At 31.0% G+C, this 12,198-nt stretch overlaps 1 protein-coding gene across 1 annotated transcript; it reads right to left on the reverse strand.

The window, feature by feature from the left end:
* Positions 1 to 6,877: 6,877 nt before the first annotated feature.
* On the reverse strand, positions 6,878 to 10,370 carry LOC131061427 (transcription factor MYB58). Its single transcript, XM_057995092.2, has 3 exons — positions 10,070 to 10,370; positions 8,452 to 8,581; positions 6,878 to 8,128 (listed from the first exon to the last, which is right to left on the reverse strand). The coding sequence occupies exons 1-3, from the start codon at positions 10,200 to 10,202 to the stop codon at positions 7,174 to 7,176; spliced, it is 1,218 nt and encodes a 405-aa protein (XP_057851075.1). The 5' UTR covers positions 10,203 to 10,370; the 3' UTR covers positions 6,878 to 7,173.
* Between the last annotated feature and the right edge of the window lie 1,828 nt (positions 10,371 to 12,198).

Raw genomic sequence — 12,198 nt, forward strand, 5'->3', positions numbered from 1 at the left:
TGTGATAAATAAATGTTCCTTGTAAACATTTCACATTGTCAATGTTGAAACATCTTGTTTTCTTTCATCTTGCTACATCATCCTCATGTACTTTGATCAAGTTGTAAAAGAAATTAGTGAAATTTTAATATGTACATTTACAAATTTGTAAAATGTCTCTATAAATACACATTTTTTGGGCAAAGATTTCACTTTGTCAATCTTGAAACGTCTTATTTTCCTATATGTCACTACATATCGATGTAGAATTTGATCAAATTGTAAAAGAAATTAATAAAATTTTAATATTAGATAGTATAAATAAACATTTATTGAAAAAGTGTCAATCCTAAAACATCTTTAATATATATTACTAAAGAAATGGATAAGAATTTAATATTAAAATTCCATATATTAAAGAACTATACATAAAATGTTGTCTAAGAATTGACAAAGAATAAACACAACATTTACCTCTGTTGTCTAGTGCTAAAAGCATCCATCCTTTGTCTGCTAAAAGTTTAATAGGCAAGCATTCAAAATACTCTGAGCAAAGAGAATGAAAGATATTAAAGATATGGAATGTTTCCACACGCAACTCGAGAGAATTTTTCTTCCAATAATTGTGTCCAGTTTTTAAGAAGTGGAGATGCGTGCCAATCAAAGCCTAGAATTATCATGTTTCAAAGCTGTGGAGGTATATATTTAATGTATATACGTTTCGTAGCTGTTGAGATATGTATATTTAATGTGTATATGTTGATCTAAGCATTTGGGCGTTTGTTTTAGGAAAATAGATTATTTTTAGTTGGTGGGTTTGAATTGGGAACATAAATTCAGTTTATGTTACCTGTGGATTATATTTTTATGGCAAAGTGGATGTTATTTTCATTTGTTTTAGGAGTTGAAAATGAATGAATATTAAGAAATTGAAATAATCAAGTCACCACTTATCAATCACCTTTCTCAATTACATCAATATCTATTTCTTCAACATACAACATACCCATTGGTGGAAAGGCCATGTTGATACCTTTCATTTCCTTTGTTTGTTTGGCCACATTGAACATTATCATGATGGAGATACATCACCTTATCATGCATCATCATGCCATTCATTTTTGATATTATCAGTTTATCATGTAATTGTTAGAATTGTTAATATAAATATGTTAAATATATTCATTAATTTCTTTCGAGAATTATTATATTTATTTATAGTCATTTTATTTTATTTTAGAGTTATTTTGAAATTATTTTATTAATGTTTAGAGATATTTCATAATAAGAAGTGAAATATAATGATAATGTATTAACAAAAACTCTTAATACTTTATTTTCAATTTGAAAATTATTTGTCGTATTTATAAAATCTTGAAATTAAACTATGATTTTATATAGATGTATTAAAAGTAAAACAAGAGTATTACCTAAAAATAAAGTAAACAATATAGATACAATAGCATGTGTCCATGTACATAATAAATGGAATGATACCAAAGTAAAACAAAACAAGACATGACCTAGTTCCTTCCAAATGCTAGTAGAACTGTTTTTCTCTTTAGAAAGTAGAGAATATGAGAGAATATAATAGATTAATTAGAATTAATATGAATATAATATAATATTTATTTATATTAATAAAAAACAACATAATATAATATAATTCAATATAATATAATATAATATAATATAATATAATATTATATTAAATAATATAATATAGAATATAATTTAAGTAGGATTAATATAAATATAATATAATAACTATAGATGAGGAAAATCAGGTTAAGAAATCAAACAAATACATGAAATTGATCTAAGCTAGTCACAAACTTAAATAACATGCAAATAATTCCTATTCTAGCCAATAGAACTACTAAAATGAAACATGAATTAAATGCAAACCATTGCTTTCATGATTCTTCAGTAAAGCTCCGTTCTTCTTCATTTCATCTCTAATACACTCTCATTGTATAGGTACAAATATGAAATGTTCGAGATTTCCTAGGAATGTGATTATGCAAGATAGAAATATTAATTGCTAATTACTAAGTGGATTTGACGATGCATGAAAATTAGATTACTAAGTGGATTCAACAAAGTAACAATACTTAAAACTAGATGATTTGATTGATGAAAGAGACCTCAATTTATAGAAAACTCGAGACTTGACGAACATACGAGATTGAAAATATTTTTGGTTAATCAAACAAACCTGATTGAGCGCACAACAAAGCTGCCATTTGAGGAAGGATGAAGAAGATGAAAATAAACAAAAGGAAAAGGAAGAAAGCTGAATTTTGAATGTGCATATCTCATTTTCAAATTTGAAATTAAGATAAATTAGATATTTGCCAAAAAGAGTGATTTTTGACAATTAAGGAAAGATATTAGTTTCCCAAATTTGAAAATTGGGAAGATATGGAGAATTAAATATAAATAAGAAAAAACAGATATTATCCTCATATGAGAGAATGAATAGAGATAATTAATTATTAAAATTTACTAAATATCTCATCTAAAGAAAAGATAAAGATGAATTAATAAATAAAATTTATTAAATATCTTTATTTTGGAAGAATATAAATAAAATTAATAAATATAATTTATTGATTTATTATTCACATTTATGAAAATATTAATTAAATAAAATAAATAAAAATTAATTAATGGGCAAAGGGGACAAATAAATAAATTATTAAATTTATTTATTTAACTTTAGAAGAATTGCTAGAAAAGAAAGAGATTAGTTAAACCTAAAAGGACAAATGAATCAAACCGAAGTCTAGAGGCCTAAATTTGGTCAAATTAAGTCAAATTAGGTCAAATTGGGAAGAATTGAGAAAGTTCGGACAGAAAATAAATAAAAATTAAGCTAAAATGGAAAAAATTGATCAAACCGATTGAAAACGGGTCACAAGACTTGTTTCTGTAATTTTAGAATTTCTAATATTAAAATTATATACATATCAATCCCTTTTCCCATAGAATTTGTTTCTTTAAGGTAAATGAGCTTTATATAGAGTATGATTATAAATCTTATGAAAAATTTCCTAGTTGTTTTTTAAGTAGTCCTTCCCCTTTTCCCTTCATAGATCTATTATTTCCTTGAAAATATTTTAAAATACGATGACCTATCTTTTAAGTGAATTTTCATATTTGGAAGATTTTCATGTTGGTACATGGGTATACAAAAGTGGGTATACAAAAGTGTAAACCTAAATATCAACAATTTTTGACATATCTAATGGGACCCAAGAAATATACAATTCAAAAATACCAACTCATTAGAACATTAATTTTCTATGTGATAACCTTGTTGATAATTTTTTTCTAAAGTACTTAGTTTTCATATCATGATAGCTCAAAATATTTATGTGCACGTAAATATTACACAAGAAACTTACCATTATCATCTTGATATTCTAATGCAAGTTTCTAAAGTACTATTTAAATCACTACATCATTTCTATAGATATGGTTCCATATGTCCCTTAGACCATATTCATAATATTATAAATCTATATAACCCTCATCACATCATGAATCATAATGTGACCTTTTATCCATTTGCATTTTCTCTAGAAATAAGGTGTATGAATGGTACAAATTACTACACCTTATCTCCAAAAGTGCATTCTCTTAATATGTACATTATTAATTGTTAATAAAATCAGACACATTTATTCATTGAAAAAATATTTTATTATAAAAATTTAAAATACACATTTCTTAAAAAAGCTGGTATCTCATACATTTAAATTATTATATTATTATGAACAAATTTATTTATACTTAATAAAACTTAGAATGTTGGAAATCTCAAAAGTGTCTCCTAACATGTTATTTGTGAGTCCTTTAAGCCATCATATCTAAGGGGAGTAAAATAAATTTACTTGTTAATCCTCATGACTTATTTGAAAAGGAAATGTTAAAGCGTCAACCTTTTAAGATTCATCCTATACGGATAGAGACTGAATTGAGTTGTTCTTTCTATTTATGACATAAGGCTGACCCAACTCCATGAATGAAAAGTTAACTTGTGAAACTTGTGACAGCCATCACTTCTCTCATATATATATGTGTGTGTGTGTGTGTGTGTGTGTGTGAATTTGATTTGATTTGAGGATAAAGAACACATTAATTAAAGATTGAGATTGTTCTTTGTAATATATGTAGAAAAAATAAGTTAAATCTTGAGTTAATCACAAATTTTTGTGTTGAAATACATTACATATACACAAGTCTTTACAATGAAAACAACTCAATCAAAACAAATTCGTTTGGGAAAAAATAAAATATACACTTTTTAGCAATATAATAGTTTACAACTAATTCTTATCTCCCATTAACCAAATATAAAAAAATAATAAAGAAAATTGCTTGTTTTATAAAATTTATTTGAATTGTCTTCAATTTAGATCTTGTATACATGGTGAATGTGAGTAGATAGCCAACTTGTTATTCAATCTTACCATTATAAGATATATTCTATCCCCCCAACATGTTTTTCCTAATAAAAACATTATATTACTTGAGTTATGCCTACATTCACAATAAAATGATAAGGAGAGCTTCACTCTCTCAAACTTGAACTATATAAATACTAGTTAAATATATGTATGAAAAATGATTCACACTAGTTTTTGTTGAAGGGTTTTATAAGAAATCTAAATCAATTTTGCAATTTGATATGAGAGTATGACTCTAAATTCAATCCAACTCCCTTCCCTTTCAAATGGTAGGGGGTAGGGGGTTTCATTTCATTCAATAAGTTGGCTCATTATATCCTATGATGGTGCGTGCAATAATACTACAACTATAGAAAGAGGGGGGAGTGGGCATCCAAAGAAAACACAAACATGCTTTGAATAAGTGGGTAGGCGTGCCAAACCCAAGTCCAAGCCGATAGTTCGATGTTGCTAGCTTATGGGTACTAGGGTAACAGATGAATTATAGGGGGTTGGGGTCGTCCCTACTATTTGAAGGGCACCACAGGTGTACATTAATGACAAAGTGTCTCGATATATCTATGAATTAATTAGTTTTACTACTGTTATATTTTTTATCATGTTTTTTATGGGGTTTCAAATCTTTTATAGGTATCATAAATAAATTTGGATTAATGTTGTGGATAGTGACTTTTATCAAATAATTTTTTAAGAAAATGTTGGGGGTGGGGGGTTGCCGTTGCTATTTCATGAATGGGGTGAATTTTAGGGTGAGAAGCTCTAGTTGGGGGCCCTTCACAGATAAGTTTATTGTAAGTTTTGAAGTGTGAACATATAATTAGGATGTACTTGCAATTAAAGAATGCCATTGTAGTTGTATCACCATCACCACACTAGAAGGGACATAACCACATGAAATTGCATCTATACATAAAATTCTAAAGATGACTAAATTTAAATTTTGTTGTTCTACTTCCAATACATCAAATTTCAAACAATTCTAATTTACAATTAAAAAATTAAATCAAAATAAGAAAAATACTATCAACCATTAAAATTAGTTGAAAATGAATTATAATATATAATATTGTGGAAAACACTACTATAAAAAAAACATAACTAAATCACATCTTATTTTAGAAATAAATCAAAACTCAAAAGAAAAAATAAAAAAATAAAATCAATAATAAACATTGATACACGAATTGTGTCAATCCAATAAACACCCTTAAAAAAAGGAGTGAACTTTTAAAACCAATCTTCTCATTTCAATACTACAAACAACATGTAAAAGAAATAATTCCTAGGGAAGTGTATCAATAGCCGTTATAGCTAACTTTGAGCACCACAGATTCTAAACGATACATCGGATTTTGATGATTTTTTTTTTGTTGTCTCTGAATGCGACTTAATTGCTTATAGCTATTGTTTTGGCTTCTGGGTAGTAACAATGCACATTATGGGATCTGGTATGTGAGAAAGGTCTAAAAGTACAAATTTCAAAGTGTCACTTGATACCTACTTAAAGATGCTTCGATAATTGTGTACTTAAAAAAACTTATGCACAAATGCCCCAGTAGTCATGTGCTATGAGTACTAATAAAGGTGCACAAATGAGCCAATTATGGTCCAAAAATGCTAAAAAATGGTCAGGTATTGGTACATGTGAAATTTATTAATGGGCTTTTTGTTATTTTTCTTTTGGTTTCTTTAAAGTTAGGAATTGGGGGTTCAGTGTACATGGGCGGTAATTGGTGCTCTTCCCCTACCTCTATAAATTATAATCTAAAAATATATTAAATTTTTAGCATACTTATTATTATGTTTAGTTTCTAGATAAAACAACCAAATTAAAAGGGGTTGAACTTTTTTTTCCTTTTTTTTTCATTTTACTTATGGTGAGATAGAATCATAAGTTGGCTATTCATTAGAGGAAGCATACCAGCAGCTGTTATAGCTAACTTCGCACACTCATAGATCCTAAACATTACATCGGATTTTGACAATTTTTTTGTTGTTGTCTCCGTATGTGACTTGACTGCTTATAGTTGTTATTTTGGTGTTTGTGTAGTAATGACACACGCTGTGGGATCCATTATGTGCACAAGGGTCAAAAAGTACACATTTTAAAGTGTTGCCCGATACCTACTTAAAGATGCCCCAATAGCCGTGCACTTAAAATTGCCATTGCTTATGTACAAATGCCTCATTAACTGTGCACTATGGGTACCAATAAAAGTATACAAATGGGTCAGTCATGGTCCAAAATTGTTAACTACAAAAACTAAAAATAGACGGCACTTATTACATGTGAAATTTATTAATAAACTTTTAATTATTGAAAAAATCTTCCTCACATTGAGAAAAACTGAAACAAATTTGTAGAACAAAGAATACAAAGCATTGCAAAATACCACTAAAATACACAAAAGAAACAAATTACATTGATACAAATGTTTGGCCATTTGCCAGTACTTAGAATAGAAATTGTAAACAAGAAGTTATTTCGAGGCCATGGCTCTCGATTCATGCTCTGAACACAACTTATGGAAACAAAACTCTTTCAAAAAACCAACAAGAGAATAACCTTACAAAAAACTTAAAAAGAACATCACTTTTGAGTGTCTATCAAGGTGTATTACACCATGCTAGAAACATGACTGTTCCGGTCTCTTTAAAATCTGTTATACTTTAAATAAAAAACTTGATTGCTGAGGTTGGTGTTAACAAGATTAGGCATTTATGAAGATTGTGCAGATGACGTCTGAGCATGAGCTACAAGTACATTATTCCAGTAATCTTTGTCCTCATCAAGGTGAAGTTCTTGCCATGCCCAAGCTGACTGTTGCTGATAATTTGTGCTCAATTCTGTCATCATGCAGCTGATGTTGTTGGGGGTGTTATTACAGGTAGTATTGGCAGTACTGTTATCAGGGAAGTCTAGAAGCAGGTCTGCCAAGCCTTGAATGTCATGGTTATGAAGAGCATCATGGCTGTGGGCTAATTCAGCAGAGCTAGAGGAGTCCTCAAGGGTGGTGGGCTTGTTGCTTTCTGTTTGGCCCCTAGAGGAAGAATCATGGGATCTGGAAATCCCAACCCAATCAGCTGAATTGTCTTCCTTATGAATGAATCCATCTGGGTGATCAATGTTAAGCTGATCAGAGTTGCATCCAGAGCAAAAGGATGAAACTGGGCTTAGTGTCAGCTGAGGACTTGTAACTGTCCATGAAAAGGCATTCCCAAGTTCATGATCTAGCCCATGGGCATGGGGATTCTCAATATTGAGGTTGTTGTTACTCTTGGTGATATTCATAATTGGCTCTTTCCTGAAGGCCTTGCCTGCTTCTGAGTTCCAAAGCTTCAAGAAAAGATCAGTGGGTGCTTTGGCTTGGGCTTCTGCATTTTCATTTCCCATCAACTTATTATGAGAAGAGGAAGATGAAGATGAGAGCATTGAATCCCTTGACAGCCTTGCTTCAGCCTCAAGCCTTGCAATTTCCCACTGAGACATGTGTCTCATGAGGGCTGAGGACTGAGATTCCTGTGACCCATTTGCAGTGGGTATCTCAGATTTGGGTGCATGGGTCGAAGGATCGAGTCCCATTCGCAGCAGCTTTTTCTTCAGATGGGTGTTCCAGAAATTCTTGATCTCATTATCAGTTCTGCCAGGCAGCTGGGAAGCTATGGAAGACCACCTGCAGCAGATAACCAATATATTAAAAACTTACTAAACCTACTAATAGTACAAACATAATACTTTTAAAAGTAGTAGTTAAACCTAGAGACAAAAATAGCAACAGATTTAAATGTAGTACGATATCACTAGCCAGAAGTGGCAAACAGCTTTTCATATAGTTATTGCCCATAACTAAACGTACAACACAACCTTTTAGTGCACTCATTACCCAACACTTGTAGCAATAGCATCTATAGTACAGTAGTTTGGTCAATACATATACAACATTTGACGAAGCAAAATCCATGTTTTATGTTTTATCTGTGTTTAGATTTTTACTACCTGTTGCCTAGAATTGCATGCAGCTGAATGATAGTTCTTTCTTCTTCTGGTGCAAATGGGCCACGTTTAATATCGGGTCTCAAGTAATTTGTCCAACGCAGGCGGCAACTCTTCCCACACCGAAGAAGCCCTGTGCACATACACATTCCATATATTCTCAACATAAGTTCACATGAAAAACGTTTGAATCTCCCAAGTCACCTAAACACATTTATGACTACGCAAAAACCCAAATGCAACTGTATAGTTTCATAGGTATAACCATGTTAGAATCAAACAGGACCTTAAAAAAAAAAATCATTTTAAACTCAAATGAGATCTCATAAACAAAAGAAAGCAGTGTTTTTAATTAAAAGAAAATCTGAATTCAATTCTGTGAGATTTGTTTTTCAAAATAAATCTAATACAATTGAATCTAAAAATGACATATGTCAGAAAGAACAAGTACACACATTTTGATCAAACCTATGCTTAGGAAAATCAGACCTATTCCAGGAAACCTCTTAGAAGCTTTGCATGGACAAAAATATCTTAAAATAAGATGAATTTACAACATTTATACAGTCTCTCCAGATATTCTTGAGATATACTCATGATCTCAAATATAACATATTCTCTCAAGTCAGATACTCATTCGTCAGCTACATAAGCACCCAAACACAATCAGTTGAGAAACATATTCTCTCAAATCAGATACTCATTTGCTAGCTGCATAAACGCCCAAACACAATCAGACAAACAAGATAAACCAAAATTATTCCAACTTACCTCTTGACCTTTATGATCCCACACAATTCAGTCTGCCCAATTGAGAATCAATTGTAACAATTCTATACAGAAAATCCTCAAGCCTAGCAGTATAAACTCACAACATAAATATGGTTTCTACATATACCCATAGCTGCAAACTGTCATATTTTCTACCTATCTACAGAATTAAGTCAGACAATTTTTTTTTTTCTTGTTTCCATTCAATCAGCCATTTCATTAACTAAGCAGCACAGACCCTAATTCGATCTGCCAACATGAGAATCAACAGTCCCTATAGCGACGAAAATTGTGAAATTCCTTACATTCTGAAGGATCAACAAGTTCTTCTCTTCATGTTCTGCTATTTAACGACTTGTTGTAATTGTATGATTTTGTTTTTTACGAACTCTAATTCTATTAGAACTTTAGAAATGTGAGTATTTCCATCAATATTTGTTTTGAATATATATAACACTATCTTAAACTCTATTCTTCCTGCAATGCAAATGATTGTATGTGTGCTTATACATATGTAAACAATTCCTCCTATACATAACACAGATGTAACTCTTGAGTTTCTTATATGATACTCAAAGCTCTTGAGTTTCTTATATGACAGTCAAAATCTATCTGAATTCTTCATTTTACCAAATGAGTATTAGTATTCCTCCAATTCAAAATGAAATTATATGGGGATATGCATGCAATGCTAGCCAAATTCCTATAAACAGACCAGGGATAAAATTGTGAAGTTCCTTATATGATGAACAAAATCTATATATAGTTACCCAATTACTATTTTATCAAATGCAAAATGATTTTCTATGTGGGTCTAAATGAAATCAATCCAATTCTATTCTATACAGACCAGCTTGTCTAGGAAGAGCACGCCAGCTTCCATGGCCATTTTTCTGAATATACTCAACAAGCACCTTATCTTCATCGGGAGTCCAGGGCCCCTTTTTCAGACCCATTTTCTCACAGCAAGGGGCTCTACCCATTATTGTTTTGTTTCTTTCTTGCAGGCCTGCTGCAACAATAAAATAACTTAGTCTGAATAAGGCAGGGATTCCAGAGGATCAAAAAAATCACCTCCTAGTTGGCATTCTTAGGATGATAAAGAATGCAGCTAATAAGATTGTGACTTCCACATAATGGGTAAGAGTGACATATATTATTAACCAGAAAGGATAGGCGCGGCACATAACCCCTTTAACAGGGTGGAGTGGGCCAACAATATTAAGTGCAGCCCAATTGAAAGGCAATTCAAAGCTCCTAATTGAAAGGCAAAGAACTGCTCTACGTGTTTCATTCCATGAACGATATGAAGAATGGCCAGAGACATTTAGAGCTTTTAAATGTGGATTAATATTATTTTCTCACACAACCAAGGAATAGATTTATTTTACCTCTAAATGTATTTTACCCATCACTGAAATACAACGTAAGCCATTGATATGATATCATATTATTTTGAATTGTATTGCATTACTTCATCGTGCAAGCCACGTGAAATTTCTCAACCACAAGATAATGCAAAATCGGTGAATACTTCTCATGTTTAAATGTAGATGTGATGTTACATGGCATTTATATTTCTGTCTAGACTACTTGAAGGCCCTACTGGGGACCAAATGGAGTGAAAGGCTTGGGCAATACAAGCATAGAAAAGTAAAACAAAGCAAATAAAAAAGACAATGCTATAATCTCAAGGGGATTGAATGAAAGGCTTGGGCAATACAAGTATAGAAAACAAAGCAAATTAGAAAGACAATGCTGTAATTTCAAGGATGCCCTATACTATATTGCAAATCTCTCAAAGGCTTGTCCAAGATCAAATCATTTTTACATTATCGTATCACCAAAGGAAAGTTAACAAATAGGTTTCTTTGGTTTCTAAATGGCTATTGTTGGTTATTTTTAGATATTTAATAGTTAAAAATAAATTATGGTTAATAAAAATTAGATAAATCATTAAAAAACAAAATGTAAAATTATTATTATTTTTTAATGAAGGTTTGTTCATAAATTCATTTTCGCTATCTAATATAGGAGTATGAGAACCTCTTTGGTTAAGAGCCAAAGGTTGAGAGGTATCCATTTTGCCAAATTTGTTTTGGGCACAATCAATCGAATAATATTTAAGGAGATCTTTGAATGCATTTCTATACTCTGAAAATAGTAGAAATATGGTTTGATAGATTTATCAAGTAATCAGTATGATCAAAATTATAAAATCAAGTTCCTAGAGAACACATTTATATAATGTCTTGCATTGACATACCCTTTTGACACATTATTCTTCTATAATGTAAAGAGATAGATATTGTTGCTCCAATGAGCATTTAAGTGTTTGAAATTGTTGAATGACTTGTTTGGATATGCCAGTGGTAGATATTGAGTACTTCTTTTGTATACTTCTATGTTATATCTATCAATTCAATGAATGTGTGCATAGTATTTAATTTCTTGAGATTAGATTAACTATTGAATAATCAAACCTACACAATGCATTCTCTTCATTAAGTTGCAACAAAAAAACTGAATAGATTTGTCATGCCTTCAATACCCATATAAAGTTGTCTATGTGGTAGATGGCACAAATCTACTAGGCTAAACACAAAGTTCAGATTTTAGAAAAGTGGTGTTCGATAAAGCCTAGAAATGGCCGAATGAAGAAATTGATAATAGGGCCTAGGAGAAAACCAAAGAAATGGCATAAACTTTTGAGAGCTAGAGAGTTATTGCAAGGTAAATTAAAAATATCAAGCAAGAGGCTATAAACCCCCAAGATGGAAGCAAAAATGGCTAAACTGAAATAGAACAGGGAGGTCCTTATGAGCAACATCAAAGAGTTGGTTGACTACTACAAGAACTCAATTAAGAACACTGACCTCACCATATAGGTTTTTCAATAGGAGCTAGAACAAGGAGAAAGGGAAGAAAAAGAGGAAGGGAGAAGTGGTTCTTGTGCTTTAGAGTAGCCTCCCACATCAA

This window comes from Cryptomeria japonica, chromosome 8, assembly GCF_030272615.1.
Source record: "Cryptomeria japonica chromosome 8, Sugi_1.0, whole genome shotgun sequence".
NCBI classification, from domain to species: Eukaryota; Viridiplantae; Streptophyta; class Pinopsida; order Cupressales; family Cupressaceae; genus Cryptomeria; species Cryptomeria japonica.